The following is a 16,757-nucleotide window of genomic DNA, read 5'->3' as shown; positions in this document are numbered from 1 at the left end:
CTCCCACAAATATACGGACTGTATGGGCAGGTCATATTGTGATGCGATTCAAGTATGAACAACGATAGGAAGAGGACTAGGCAAGTGTTATTGTCGCTGTTTTTAACTCATAAATATCTGTCCACCGTGCTTTTGTGGCGACTTGTGTGACTTGTAATACATTTTCGTCGTTTATTTCCATGCCCAATCCTTTATAAAACCTGGTAGTGCTTGAAGATCTATCTTTCATCTACGTACCTATGTCATTCGCATCAATTTACACAAAAATGATACATGAGAAATATGCAATAATACAAGCACGAAAAGAAACACACGAACAAAAAATTTCTGCGCGCACCTGCCGGTATCTCATCACGTCCGCGCGATCAAATACCAACGCTGGTGACCTACTTTACATATATAAAGACTTAGGCAGCGGTTTTCTATCATTCTATCACTGAATACCAACATCATCAAAATGGCTGATACCGCTGTCGCTGCTCCCGTCGTCGCTGCCCCAACACCCGCCAAGGTGAAGAAGGCTGCCAAGCCCAAGAAGCCCGCAAAGTCATCCAAGTACAGCGAGATGATTGCCGCCGCACTTGGTGCCCTGAAAGAGAGGCTGGCTCCTCAAGACAGGCTATCCGAAGTACATCCAGGCCAACTACAAGGGCGGGGATAACGTCAGTGCCGTCAACGCCCACCTGAAACTGGCCCTCAAGGCTGGCGTCAAGAGTGGAGCCGTTTAAGCAGTCCAAGGGCCGGTGCCTCTGGGATCCTTCAAGCTTGGAGAGGTGAAGAAGGCCGCAAAGAAGGCTGCCAAGCCTAAGGCTGCCAAGCCCAAGAAGGCAAAGGCCCCTAAGAAGCCAGACACAAAAGAAGGCGGGGCGCCAAGAAGCCTGCAGCAAGAAAAACCGCTGCTCCAAGGCCCCAGCCAAGCCAAAGAAGGCCAACAACACCAAAGAAGGCTGCCGCTGCTAAGCCAAAGAAGGCTGCTGCCAAGCCTAAGAAGCTGCTTCTAAGTCACCAAAGAAGCCAAGGCACCCAAAAAAGGCAAAGACACCAAAGAAGGCGTATCGTAAAAGTAAAAGGCTTCCCAAGTGTCTCACAGACTTCAACTCAAAGGTCCTTTTCAGGACCATTCATCCTATTTTGAAGAATTGTCTTTGTCGGCTGTCGATTTGCCATTTGTATCCATACAAAATAACTCGCAGGCATAAAATTCAACATTTGTCTTTATGTTAAGCTATGAACCATACACGTGTAATGTTTTGGCATAGAGACAGACATAGTGGACAACGTGTACCTGTTAGCACAAAGGTAGGTCTGCAGATTTTGAGTTTCATGTTACACTAATATTAGCAAGCAGCTATTTTAACAAAATTTCCCAACTTGGAGACAAAAAACAGTCACAGTGAATTAATTTTGTTTGGGCTACTTGTGCTAAGTTCATATTGTTCTTCTATATTTATGCATGTATTAGCTTCATAAAACATCACATTGGACTTGATTTAACTCCAAAATATACATGTTTAGGTTTGTGTAGCTAGCCTTTTCATAGGGCTATTTTACATGCAAAATACTCAAAGTTTAACACGGCCACGGCCTTGTCCATGTATATACTGTTTATCAAAGACATAATTGTAAATTGTGAGCTTGTTTCATACACATTGCTCTTTCAAAGCTATATTATCGCTTAACAAAACGTACAAAACTCGCATATTTACAACAGTATTCGCACAGCCTAACCCGCGATACTATGAGCGTTTTGATTGGCTGACGCTGTTTGTCACGCTGGCGTTGATTTGTTAATTTACTATCCGTTGTCAGATACGAATTGCAACGCGGATTGTAGCCAATCGACTGTCACTCGCACACCGCTTGTTTCTTTATATTAACCCGTTTTTTCAGTTGTCGACATACCATTCACATTCATCACCTGTACATATTTCCTTATAGAGGGGAACTTCTGCGGGTGGCTCTGCTAATCCAGCAGAGTCCGTCACCCTCGAGCCGGACGTTCCCGTCTTCCACACTGCTGGGATTGCTGTCTGCTCTTCCCAAGATGCAGCGGACCTTGTTCACCCGTCTGTTTATCGTCGAGAGTTCGCCGCCCGAGGACCTCCTGCCGAGGTCCCGTCGGAAGAGGGCCGGGGGCAGGCGGACAGCGAGACCACCGTGTGGGGGACACGACGGGACGGACCTGGGTTTGACATACACCCAAAGAACATCGAGGGGGGGTGCTTTAAAGAGGAGACCCCGGGACAGCGGTACTCAGTACGCTGCAACGCACTGGGGAACTGTCTCGTGGATGAAGACGACAGCCGGTGACAGCGAGAGGGGCCATAAAGCAGGAGCTGCTTGCTTGCAACTCCTTTGGTGGAGCTGCGTACAGACAAGAATTTGTCTTTGAATTGTCCAAACTATACCAGTGCACAATAAGGTCTCATTGGCCACCGTGCACGGTATATTTGATCTAATATTATATCTTGGGCGAATACCCGGGAAACCGGGGTAAATTTGACCTACTTTGGCTCAAAATTAATCTTCTTCCCTGAAAGGTCACAGGGGAGGTCGGACCATAAAGACCTCATGAAGGGGCCGGTAGGACCTGGAAATAAACTCTGATCCAAAAAAAAAAAAAACAATGTCGAACATTACTGTCTTACAGCAGCAACGATGGCAAGAACAAAGCAGACCGCTCGTAAATCTACCGGTGGAAAGGCTCCACGCAAACAGCTGGCTACCAAGGCCGCTCGCAAGAGCGCACCAGCAACCGGCCGGGTGGTGTCAAGAAGCCTCACAGATACAGGCCAGGAACCGTCGCCCTTCGTGAAATCAGAAGGTACCAGAAGAGAACCGAGCTCCTCATCAGGAAACTGCCATTCCAGCGCCTGGTTCGTGAAATCGCTCAGGACTTCAAGACTGACCTCCGATTCCAGAGCTCCGCTGTCATGGCTCTCCAAGAGGCCAGCGAGGCTTACCTGGTCGGCCTTTTCGAGGACACAACTTGTGCGCCATCCACGCCAAGCGTGTTACCATCATGCCAAAGGACATCCAGCTCGCACGCCGTATTCGCGGCGAACGTGCGTAAGCTTTTGTACTTGGCTCTCACACAAACAACGGCCCTTTTTAGGGCCACATAAATATTGCGAGAGAATATCTTTCAGTTGTAAAAGTCAAGCAAACTTAGCCTTACCCAACAAATCATGTTGCTACACGTATCAGCAGTACCCCGCAACAGTACCCCGCTAACACATATATGCGTCAGGGACGCTATAGTGTACGTTCTTTCATGTCTGCATCTCAATTCATGTTCGTCAGATATGCAATGACCCTTCACGTTCAATCATCTCGTTATTACTCTTAAAGGTTCAATTACGAGCCGCGTCGTTTATAAGTCATTCACCAAAGTGACATAAAACACAACTAGATCATAGGTCTCGCGTATTATAACCAGCTCGGTGACAAACTCACGTGTGAAGTGGCCAAGATTGAGACTTTTTCAGACCAAAATCGCCCCAGACCTCAAACTTTACCGTTACGGTACACAGTCATGCACTCAAGGCAACACAACGTAAATGCACGCATCAAATAACGGGCCAGATATTCTACACATTTCAATCAAGAAACACCGTTCAGTATCTTATAAACGGACATAATTTACATCAAACTCGCAATGCACACGCAATCGGCGTTTCACTGATTTTCTTCGACCAATCAGATTCGACCACCGACCAATCAGCGTTAAGCAGCCCGAAAGTAGGTTAGCAGGTCACATCACAGTGCTCTAACTGCTCTTTGTGTTTAAATAGCCGCAAAAAGACCCAGTGAAAGCATTCTACAGCTAGTACCTGATAGATACAATATGTCTGGACGTGGTAAGGAGGAAAAGGACTCGGAAGGGAGGCGCCAAGCGTCACCGAAAGGTTCTGCGTGATAACATCCAGGGTATCACGAAGCCCGCAATCCGCCGTCTCGCTCGTCGTGGTGGTGTGAAACGGCATCTCTGGCCTCATCTACGAGGAGACCCGAGGTGTCCTCAAGGTGTTCCTTGAGAACGTCATCCGCGATGCCGTGACATACACTGAGCACGCCAAGAGGAAGACCGTCACTGCCATGGACGTCGTCTATGCCCTCAAGAGACAAGGCAGGACTCTGTACGGATTCGGCGGTTAATCGAACCTTCTGTACAGAAGCTACAAAACGGCCTTTTTAGGGCCACACACACATTTCGAAAGACTTTTCTTACAAATTGTCACAATATACTAGTGTTACGTTAAAGCGTCAGATTGTTAGGTTACTGCATTCATGCATTAGATACACACACTCTGGTATGAGTCGTATGGTTCATAAGACCTAACGCAATGTCCCGAATTCATTACTTCTTTACAGTGCGGTCACACGCTCAATTATCCAATATTAAGCCTAATTTTAGGGCATTATTTCGTTCAACCCATGTACCCAGTTTTATAAGGCGAAACTATCATCATTCGCATTTGAATGTTTCTGTTACCGGACATGCGGCCTGGCGGTGTTTGCGTTCATTTTTTTCTATTACAGACACCATTGACGTAAGCATGTGCATTAGGTTTCATATTGAACATTGTGAGGACTTATTAATAAGTAAACACATTACTTAGTCTTAATAGATCATTAATAATTTGCGATGCAAACATAGGGCTTCGACAGTATTGCTTTAGCCTTCGTAAACACGTTTAATACGAACGCGCATGCGTTATAAAACTGCAGCCAATCGCGACGAGCGCGCTGTACAACTGCATTGGAAGTAGGTCAATCCGTTTTCGAGAGTGAGTCGTTCATATAAATAGCAGTTGAAACGCGTTGCAACATTCATCTCTGCATCGATTTAGGAAATCATGCCGACCAGGGTGTTGTCAAGCAAGGGCTCTAAGAAGGCCGCCACTAAGGCTAAGACCGCGCGCTCCACTGACAAGAAGAAGCGCAGGAGGAGGAGGGAATCCTACGCCATCTACATCTACAAAGTCTTGAAGCAGGTGCACCCCGACACCGAGTGTCCAGCAAGGCCATGTCGATCATGAACAGCTTTGTCAACGACATCTTCGAGCGCATTGCTGCCGAGGCTTCACCGCCTGCCCACTACAACAAGCGATCCCCCATCACAAGCAGAGAGATCCGACCGCTGTGCGTCTCCTGCTGCCTGGTGAGCTCGCCAAGCCCGCCGTGTCCGAGGGCACAAAGGCTGTCACCCAAGTACAACCAGCAGCAAGTAAACAACTTCTGTGGTGCTTCAAAACAAACGGCCCTTTTTAGGGCCACCCAACTTTCTTACGAAAGAATTGTCGTTATTGTCACACGAACATAATATCATTGCTTAATATTAGTGACAAATCGTAAAAACAAACAATTTTAAGTATATGCAGAGGTTTGTTTTGATGCCCTTTACACTATTCACGCAATAGAACGTGTTCAGAAGTACAAACTCTACATAACATAAACGTTTCAATAAGGGCCAAATAGTGTTCCTCCGTGAGTGTGGTCAAGTGTATAATCAATAGTCGTACGTGTATCTTAGAAGTAACAAATGACGCGACGCATCAGACAAACTCTACCCCCTCAAAGGTCAATCAAACCCTCAATGACAAGCCGGAGAATGTACCTAATAAATCTCCCAGGCCTCAGTCCACTAGGCAATCCAACAACTATGACCCTGGACAGGCAATATGGCTCACCCCTCTGCCTTGGCACTGTCGCAGCGATCTTCCCGCGCAACAAGGCCAAGGCAATTGGTGATGCTTTTGTGAAGTTCGTTGGATCAGAACAAACCAAACCGCTTAAGGAAGTTAAAACCGGACTGCTATTTAAAATAAGAAAGACGCGATCAATAAAGCACATCAATTCTCCTTTGGTAACTACGACTTTAAACTGACCGAACAACCAAAACTAGGCAAAGGCATAATTCATGTCCCCCTAAATGCGAACATCGAGAAACTAAAAGAATGAACTAAAATCTAAACTAACGTAGAGCCGTCCATAGTGGAGCAAGAAACAAATTTATAACAGTTACGTTTAAATCCGAAAACGCGCCAACCAACATCCTAGGCCACAACGTTAAGCCCGCACTATTCGCCAGCCTACGGTGCTTTAAGTGTCAGATGTTCGGCCATGCATCGCACGTTTGCAAAAACAATGCGAAATGCCCACACTGCGCGGGTAACCACTCGCACGCGTCGTGCTCATCAAGGAACACTAGGAAGTGCGCAAAACTGTGGTGGAGGCCACAGCGCGGCGTATAAGGGGTGCCCAGTGTACCTCAAGTACCAAACCACTATTAACAACAAAAACCTTCAACTTACTAACAACTACCTTAATAACATGTCTACAACAATCAGCGCCCTAATCTAGAACAAATTGCTAAACAACTTGTAGGTAAATCTGAAGCTGAAATACTAACTATTCTCAAAAATAAATTCCCTGAAAAAGAGGCTGAGCAACTCATCATCAAACCAACACCGCCCGTGCAACCATCACCAACGCCCGTTCAACCCACAAAACCAAAACAGGTTATGAATCCTCCTCCCACAACAACAACAATCACAGCAAGCAAAAACCCACAACCAACCAGTTAACGCTAACAACCCGGTCACCCCCAAACAACAACAACAAACAACCACTACGCACACAAATCCAACGCCACAACTGGCAACCTAAAAAAACAATGAGAGCTCGCCTCTACACATCCATAGGAAAAAAACTTAATTGAACCGATACACGCCCGAATCCTATCATCATGCGACATAGCCAGCACAAAAGCAAGCGCTCGCGACCGCCGTTCCCGATATACCTTCCGTCACGCGTACGGTCTATATTAATAGAATAACTTAGCTTGTGCAATCTCCCAATACAAGCCCCTCAATGGCTACGACAAGCACCTAATATTACGTCAAATCTAACCGTATGTCGTGGAACGCCCGAGGGGTTGGCTGTCATGAGACAATAACAAATTGTATGCGCTCCAAAACTATGTAAATAATAAGTGAGATCCATGTTGTATGCATCCCAAGAAAAACAAATTTAGAAGCAAAAAAACAAACAAGTTCAATTAAAAGGATACCAAGAACCCGTGAGATCAATAGAAGGAAAAAGGCAACGGCCACGGGGTAGCTATATATGTAAAATTGGGAATCCCATTACTGAAATTAAGATTAACCAGGATTGCCCGATTGAATCGTGTGCTATCACACACTCTACCTCGAATAAAAACCTGTCCTTTCGTATCCAATGTGTCTACGCTCAAACTGTAGAAAATACTCTTAAAAAACTACTCAAAAAATTTTTAACTCACTAGACCATAGACAAAACAATATTATCATTGGCGATTTTAAACCTCAAACACCCCTGCTGGAACCCCGAGGGCGATCCGCGATGTGATGATCATGCGGAAACTATTACAAATTACTAAAATTACTAAATAACACAAGCCTCAATTCTTCAACGACGGGCAAGTCACGAGACTACCGACCGCGCCGGCCATTCCGACAGCGCGATCGATCTCGCCCTTATATCAGCTAAATTACAAGCGATAAGCGACTTTAATGTACTCGACAATTCATTTGGTAGCGACCATCTCCCTATCGTGGTGAATTTAAAACTGAAAATTGAACACACCCTTCCGTCAATACAACATAAGTGGAAAATCCATAAGGCTACACCTGATCAATGGAATAACTTTAAAGTTCAATGCAATAACGAATTTCTGCCCAACAAAGATAATACTGACTCTAACACTCACTTCCATTCCTATCTAAATAAACTCACGACAGCGCTAGACAATTCTATTCCTATAGCCACAAAAAACCTAAAAAAATTAAACGCTCAGTACCTTGGTGGAACGAGGAATGTGAAACCGCTATTAAATACCGAGAAAAATGCAGGAAAAAATGCATCAGAATCAGAACGGGCCCCAAATATGAAAAACTTAAAGAAGCCCGCGCTAAGGTAAAACAAGTAATTAAAAAAGCAAAACTAGATAGCTGGAACGAGTTCTGTAACAATCTCTCGTATAAAACCACTAGCAAAGAACTTTGGTCTCAAGTACACCGTATGCAGGCAGACCGCCTCCTATAACTCCGATATTCCGCATCAATAATGAAATACTTGTAACAAACGCAGATAAAGCTACGGCCTTAGTACGCCACTACCAAACGGTAAGCAGTGACAAAGGCTACTCGCGAGCCTTCATAGCGCGAAAACTTAAAACTAAAAACGAATTTCCAGAATGGCTCGAATCTCATACACAGACCAAAACTCACAAATACAATTCGCCTTTTAGCTTATTCGAACTAGAAACAAGCCTTACTGACTTGTAAAAACGGCGCGCCAGGCGATGATAATATACATTACAAAATACTGAAGCAACTCCCTCTCTCTGCAAAACAAGAGCTCCTTGCCTTATACAATAAATCATGGGCCGAAGGCACCCTCCCGGATGAATGGCATGAGGCAACAATTATTCCGATCCTCAAACCTAACAAACCCAAAGAATCTCCAGCCTCATACCGGCCGATCTCGTTAACATCACGTTTACAAAACTAATGCAAAAAATGATTAAACCTCGATTATGCGCTTATCTTGAAAAACACAACCTAATTTCGAAAAATCAATCAGGGTGTAGAGCCCACCACTCGTGCGAAGATCATATAGTGCGCCTCGAAGCCGACATCAGAAGAGCTCAAAATCTAGGCCAATCGGTAGCAGCTGTTTTCTTAGATCTCACTGCCGCGTTCGATAAATTATGGAATGAACATGCGATCTATATGTTACATACATTAGGTATAGAGGGCACCATGCTCAAATGGCTCGCAGCCTTCCTCACAACGCGGAAAATAAAAGTAAGACTACATGACGCGACCTCCGAAACGGTCGACACAACAAACGGCTGCCCCAGGGAAGTGTCCTCTCCCCCATAGTATTTTCCGTTACAATGAATTCGCTAGAACGCACGATTCATAAACATAATGCACAAAATAAAACAGACCTATTGATCTTTCCCTCTTTGTAGATGACAGTGCCATATGGACTACCTCATGGTCGCCTAAACTAGCAATTGATAAAATTCAAAACGCACTGACTGCTATAGAAACTTGGAGTGCATCATACGGCTTTCAAATTAATCCCTCAAAAACTCAAGCAATTGTTTTTTCTAACCGCGCATCCAAAGCAACTTCTAAAAAAATCTCAGAACTTCCGCAATTAAGACTATGTGGCGCTCCGCTTCCGTACCTCGACAAAATTACTTTCCTAGGAATGACATTTGATAAATACCTAACATGGGAAGAACACATCCTCAAATTAACAGTGCGCTGCCAGAAAGATCTTAATTTTCTCAAATGCATTCAAAAAAATAACTGGGGCACAGACAAGAAAGCACTGATGAGTATTTACAAGCCACTATCTGGGCAAAGATAAATTACGGAAGCATAGCATATAACTCAGCCAGCGATACACTACTAAAAAAACTACAAGTTATCCAAAACACGGCACTCAAAATAATCACGGGCACACGTAAAACCACAAGCACCGTCCTTATCCATCTCGAGTGTGGAATGCTTGACCTGGACCATCAAAGGCAAATAAATCAAATGAAGTATTACGCGCGCACTAATCCTATGGAAAACAACCTACCGATCAACTCAAAGGTCACCGAAGACCCGGCCTACCGTAAACCTAAAAGTCGCATTGAGTCCCGTACGCGCAAAATGTCCGAGCGCTTAATTTATACTATAAAATTAACGAAATTGAACTCCAACCACCTACCTACTACAGCCTTAGTGAAATAGTAAAACCCGACATCGACTTTCATCTATCAACACTGATTAAAAAATCCGAAATCGACTCCAATAGCGCAACCATAGCCTTAAATTACATAAATAATACATACGGCGGGTACACACAGATTTTCACAGACGGTAGTAAAAACGAGGATTTAAAATTAGCCGGCGCTGCGTACGTAGTATACAACCCTCAAAATGTCATTATCCACCACAACAGATTAAAACTTAAAAAAGAACTCTCCATATTTGCCTGCGAGCTAGCAATAATTAATGACGCAGTAAGTTGGCTTAACACGCTTAACACTCACGAACAGACTAACTACGCGATTCTAACCGACTCTCTTAGCGCATTGCAAGCACTACACGCAGGATCCTCGAAACGCGACCAGATTTGATATACGCAGCTCTAAAAGGTATCACAAAACTGACTAATAAAAAACATATCTCTTAAACTTATTTGGATACCTAGTCATGTAGGCATCCCGGGCAATGAATACGCAGATAAACTTGCCAAGTTAGGATCCCAAGACGGCCTACTCTCTGAGCTAAAACCCAGCACACGCGAAATTATAGCCATTATAAACCAAAAAGCGTACAATGAACAGGACTACAAATGGTCAAAATACTGCACTGAGCATGATTTACCACTTATCACTAACCCCAGCCATAAGATCCATATCTATAGCCCCATTAAGCAAGAAGATAGGGCATATACACGTATGCGCTTAGGGGTGACTAGGTTACACGGTGATAGCTACGAAACTGTTCTGTGCCCCAAATGCAGTGTCCCAGACACCTTCGAACATTTGTTCTTCATATGCCCTCAACACGCGGCCCAAAGACTAGAACTAAGTGCAGGTATAATAGCAGCATATAACAATATTTCTGTTATAATCGATCGCAAGCCTACTGTTAATGCCCCCGAACAAGGTCGGATCAGTTATACGACAACATGTTTTTAAATTTTTGCGGGATACGGGATATCTCAATAAAATATAAATACAATAATTACATCGCATATTAGACAAACAGTTAAAATACTCCGATAAGCGAGCTTCCACTGCGTATGCCTTATTAAAATAAAATATAAATATTACAAGTTAAATACACAAGATACATTTTTCCTTAGCAATCTAAATATTATAAATATTACAATATAAATACACTAGATAAATTGTTTCTCTAACAAACTAAGTATTAAACAGTAGACCCGAGTGGGACGCCGCGTTGGTGCGGGAGACGCCGCAGGGGAGTGGGGTTATAATAGTATATATATGTATTTGATTTATCCCAAGATATTATACAAACATCATATATCCGTAACAATATCTCTTCGTCCCCATACTAATAGTAACTTAAGGTTTAATTCCCATATATATTGCAAAACAAACAAAAATATGAACGGAAAGGACTATTTTTACGAACTTTGAGTATTTCTATTATCTCCCTTGCAAAAGCAAGATATAAGGAAAATCGCATTACAATCAAAATTAAGGTAAAACTAGATGCATACCTGCACTTAATCTATAAAATAAATCGATACAGTAGGGCATACTAACTATCCAGAGTCGTCTTGCATAAACTATCTTCCTTAGGCTTATCCGAAATAGCAAAAATATGCGTATAAACAAATCGCGTAACTTACAAAAGTGCGAATAAAGCGCGTACCGGTGCCGGACTAAAAACACATTTAGGTAACTACATAACATCTACCCTGTCTGCCGGACCCCGTCCGTGGACTATAGCCATAAGGGAACCCTCTGTGCGGGCACGGACGACGGTCACTTCCGTATGTCACTGGGGCTGCTCGCCCGGGCCCGCATTGAGTGAACCTACGGTATTATCACGGCCTGAGCATAACGCGGATATGACAACCGACCTATAGTTATTCGTCGCAGGGCATAGCCAACGGGTCACACCTGGTGTCAGTGGGGCCCCCTGGTCTGTGCCCTGTGACGACGCCACGGACGGGCAAGGGCTGACAAGCTAGCCAGTTAAAACATCAACAACACTCTCTTACTAAACGACGGAAGGGATTACGGTACCGAATATAACTGTCGACCAAATCATGTAATGTATCGGCCGCCTGCCTCGTTAACAACCGCGACCGTACAACATAAACGCATCTAACCCTAAGGGCACGCTACCAGAATCAATGACGGATAGGCAACGCTTGATAAAAATAAAACGAACATCTGTAACCACTATGTAAAGATATGGACAAATCTAAAATCCCCCCTTTGTAAACCAAAAAATCGGGCTAACAGTATCCGGGTTCCGCGAGACCCTCCCCCCCCCCCCTGTGCTGGTCCTCGTTATTTTAAATTTTTGCCGCTGCACCCGCACGCAGCAGCCGACGACGACTGTAGTGGGGTAAGCACGCAGACACTACACCTCCGCACAGAGACGGAAGCCGCATCAGGTGCGCACTAAGGTAACTCAATAGAGAAACCTTCAGTACAACCCCTTTAGATGTAGATATCACAACCATTTTATATATGCATTATATTTAAAAAAAAAAATGTTGGATGGAGCGTGTCGGCTGGGTGGTGAGGCGCCCCCTCTTCGCACTGCGGCTCTGTCGACACGACCCACCCAAGATTACCAAAAAAAGAAAAGTGATGATAGTTAGTATATATGTTTCTCAGTGTATAGATAAAATAACTCATTGCAGTCCATTTATTTACTAACCATTGAAATAGCCACAATAGCACATAGAACTGCTGCCTCTGATATCATACATAACCCGAACCAGTAAAGCGCGCACTCTCCTAATACCAAACTACCATAACCCACAGCCCATCTCTTCTATCATCAAATAAATGATCTATCAAAAACAAAGTCTGGCCCTCACAACACCACAGTGCCACAGGCAATCACCTCAGAAAGAAGAAAGAAAATCTCGAAATTGTCAAAGCCCACAAAACAAAATAGTCATCTTGGTCCATTTACACACACTCAGTCCCTCTCTTCTATCATCTAATACATGATCTGTCAAAAATCTAGTCTGACCCTCAAATCAACATACTACCATTACCCAAAAAAGCAACAGAGAGTGCCCAAGCTACTATCACATATGACACAAGGCAGCAGATCTCTATATGTACCTTACTAACACTATATACTAATATGTCCTCAGCGAGAGACGCTACATGCCGTCCCTCTTGAAAAATACTGAAAAGAATTACTGTTTGCAGTTCATTGGTACACTAACCTTTATATGTTCCTATGTAGCCGGCTCGAGCCCTTAGCTCGACATGCCCTAAACCAGACCACAATACTAAACCTGGCATATTACACAAACACATAGGAATGCTATCTTTGCTTTTATAACCAGTAACACTAACGTGTGCGCTCTCCATAATACCAAATACACTCAAACTCAGCCCCTCTCTTCTTTCATCAAATAAATGACCTATCAAAACTAGTCTGGCCCTTACAACACCACAGTCTCACAAGACACTTAACACATCAATAAGAAGAATTTACAAAAAGATTGTCTGCCCCCAACGAACTAGTCATCTCGGCCCAATCAAACAAACATAGTCCCCTTCTTCTATCATCGTATACATGATCTTTCAAAAACTAGCCTACCCTACGCAATAACATCCAAACTACATACCAAATAACAACAGAGAGAGCCCACGTTACCGCAAGCTATGGCACAAAACAGCAGAACTACACATGTATATAAACACCAATACTAACACTATGTACTAATATGTCCTCCGCGAGGGACGTTAAACGGGGGTGCAGTGTATCGGTGCTATACACCGGGCACTTAAAAGAACCAGGGGCGCCTCTGGAATCGGGGCGTTTCCTGTATCCTGCTCGAACCCCCACTAACACCTCTCATGGGGCGGAGAGCACAACAACCACACTTGGGTAAATGAAAGCTAGAGCACAGGACATAATCTATAATACCATGAGTTTTACAAATTAACATAAAACAAAAATAAATCATAAGATATATCAACGGAGATTTTAGATCATTTATTTACTTTACCTATCCAATTATAAAAGCAAATACAACATAACAGCAAAATTAATACATCCCAGCTTGATACACGGTCTGGATGTTTGGCAGGCGGGTGGGAGGAACGATGGTGACTCTGGATAGGGCTTTGGATGGCTCCATGGTTGGTTCTCGACTGATTTGTTGTCGCGCGCAGCAAGTGGGTGGATGAGGGTGCTTGTCTCGGGGGTCTTCAGCGGTTGGGTGCTCGGGCCGGGGCAGTATGCGGGGCGCGAGGGGGGGCTCGGGCTCGCTCGGCGTGGGTGCGCTTGTGCGGGGCGGCGGGTTCTGCGATCTGGGAACTGCAACAATATACAACCCTTCACGACTGACCGACAACCGTAAATTACTGACAGACACCTCCTCTTCCGCTCCAGACAAATGCACAACAATCACATACCACACACTATACACAACCATACACATCACCACCAAGGAACCCGGAACGCACGGGCGTGGCGCTCTCATACGCGCCACCCGTAATGAGTGGGTGTGTGAGAGCGATACGTGTGTGTGTTCCGGGTCCTATGTACCGGGTGGTGTTGGGTTGTGGATCGCGTTGAGTGTCTTGTACATTAGTAATGTGCGGGACACTCGGCGGGATTCCGCTCCTCATCACCACCTTTAGGTAGCTAGCACATTAAGGTCTCATTGGCCAACGTGCAACAAACTCTTTTAAAAATTATAGTATTTGGCGAATACCCGGGAAACCGGGGTAAATTTGACCTACTTTGACTCTAAAATTAATCTTTTTCTCCTGAGAGGTCACAGGGGCAGGTCGGGCTACCGTAACCTCGTGAAGAGGCCAGTAGGACCTGTAAATAAACTCTGAAACACACATTGCCGATGTATTTTCTGTTGCACTCACAACCGAAAGCACAATCATGTCTGGACGCGGAAAGGGAGGAAAGACAAAGGGGAAGGCAAAGAGCCGCTCATCCAGGGCTGGACTTCAGTTCCCAGTGGGCAGAATCCACCGTCTCCTGCGCAAGGGCAACTACGCCGAGCGTGTTGGAGCTGGTGCACCCGTGTACTTGGCTGCCGTTCTCGAGTACTTGGCCGCTGAAGTTCTCGAGCTGGCTGGCAACGCTGCCCGAGACAACAAGAAGTCAAGAATCATCCCTCGTCACCTGCAGCTCGCCATCCGCAACGACGAGGAGTTGAACAAACTTCTGTCTGGAGTCACCATCGCTCAGGGTGGTGTGCTGCCAAACATCCAGGCCGTTCTTCTGCCCAAGAAGACCAAGCAGGCTGGTGGCAAATAAGCACCTTCTCTGGCTTGAAAACGTTACGCAAACGGCCCTTTTTAGGGCCACCTAAACGATACTGAAAGAAATATCTCGTGACATTGTCAACAACTTATGCACTAACCAAACACTCATTAGCCGACTGACTCACTCACTCACTCACTCACTCACTCACTCACTCACTCACTCACTCACTCACTTGCCTGCCTGTCCGCCCGCTCGCTCGCTCCCTCCTTCATTCGCTTCCCTAACGATTGGGGAGTATAAATACATCGGTATAACATACAAAGAAATACCATTTTGGGTGCTTACCAGCCCTCTCTTCCAGACCACTGACGTAAACTAACGTAACGTAATAGGTCCACGCAGGCTTTAGGGGCCTTGAAGACAGAGTAAGTCACACGTGTATTCGCTTGTTTTAGGCCATGTTCGGAAACATTTTCATCCTTGCTCAGGCGGTTACCTACACCACCCAACCGGTCAGGCAACGCCGTGGATAGGGTGCGTGGGCTTCATAGCCAACCTCGTTCGGAAGACAGCAATGACCCATAAGCATCGCAGTATTACATTCCGGGTAGCTGGGAATGGGAGAGCAACCCACTGCTCGTACTTGGGGTCGAGTTATTGTGCAGTTTTCAAACACTGGCAAGGGCCCCACCGAAAATCCTGGTACGAGAATTTGCTAGAGCACTTGCCTTAAACAATAGCCTCTCATACGCACTGACTGACACTACCGAACGATAGCCGATGCCCTAACACTGGTATGAGCCAAAACCATGGCTAAATCACGATTGTGGAAAGCTTAAGGGCCCAGGCTCACACTATGTGAAGGTTACTGATGCTTAAAGAGTCGAGGGACGCACGCCGGGTAGTTTTGGGGACACGTACTGGTACTGCACGCATGGTGTTTAGTGCTTTCTTACTCTGTGTTTCTCGTGTGTTCGTTTTTATCAAGGACTTGGTGTTTCTCTGTACTAGGGACTTCCACAAATATACGTACTGTATGGGCAGGTCATATTGTGATGCGATTCAAGTATGAACAACGATAGGAAGAGGACTATGCAAGTGTATTGTCGCTGTTTTAACCCATAAATATCTGTCCACCGTGCTTTTGTGGCGACTTGTGTGACTTGTAATACTATTTTCGTCGTTATTTCCATGCCCAATCCTTATAAAACCTGGTAGTGCTTGAAGATCTATCTTTCATCTACGTACCTATGTTCATTCGCATCAATTTACACAAATGATACATTAGAAATATGCAATAATACAAGCACGAAGAAACACACGAACATAAAATTTCTGCGCGCACCTGCCGGTATCTCTATCACGTCCGCGCGATCAAATACCAACGCTGGTGACCTACTTTACATATAAAGACTTAGGCAGCCGGTTTTCTATCATTCTACTCGGTCAGCTGCTGGAGCGTGCGCGTCGCGACCGAGGCGAGAGTCGCCCGCAGAAGATTTTCTTACTATAGAGGGGAACTTCTGCGGGTGGCTCTGCTAATCCAGCAGAGTCCGTCACCCTCGAGCCGGACGTCTTCCACACTGCTGGGATTGCTGTCTTCTCCAAGATGCAGCGGACTTGTCACCCGCTGTTTATCGTCGAGAGTTCGCCGGCCCGGACCTGCCAGAGGTCCCGTCTGAAGAGGGCCGGGGGCGGCGGGACAGCGAGACCACCAGTGTGGGGGACATACGG

General features: G+C 45.1%; 1 protein-coding gene and 2 pseudogenes across 1 annotated transcript; all 3 read left to right on the top strand.

The window, feature by feature from the left end:
* Nucleotides 1-457: 457 nt before the first annotated feature.
* On the top strand, nucleotides 458-3,073 carry LOC127864328 (uncharacterized; annotated as a pseudogene).
* A 774-nt stretch (nucleotides 3,074-3,847) lies between these two features.
* On the top strand, nucleotides 3,848-4,163 carry LOC127864334 (histone H4-like; annotated as a pseudogene).
* A 696-nt stretch (nucleotides 4,164-4,859) lies between these two features.
* On the top strand, nucleotides 4,860-15,088 carry LOC127864329 (histone H2A-like). The gene is made up of 3 exons (XM_052403981.1): nucleotides 4,860-5,016; nucleotides 10,549-10,558; nucleotides 14,687-15,088. The coding sequence occupies exons 1-3, from the start codon at nucleotides 4,860-4,862 to the stop codon at nucleotides 15,072-15,074; spliced, it is 555 nt and encodes a 184-aa protein (XP_052259941.1). The 3' UTR covers nucleotides 15,075-15,088.
* Nucleotides 15,089-16,757: the final 1,669 nt, after the last annotated feature.

Source organism: Dreissena polymorpha, chromosome 1 (genome assembly GCF_020536995.1).
Source record: "Dreissena polymorpha isolate Duluth1 chromosome 1, UMN_Dpol_1.0, whole genome shotgun sequence".
Lineage (NCBI taxonomy): Eukaryota > Metazoa > Mollusca > Bivalvia > Myida > Dreissenidae > Dreissena > Dreissena polymorpha.
This window is presented reverse-complemented; position numbering and strand designations above follow the sequence as displayed.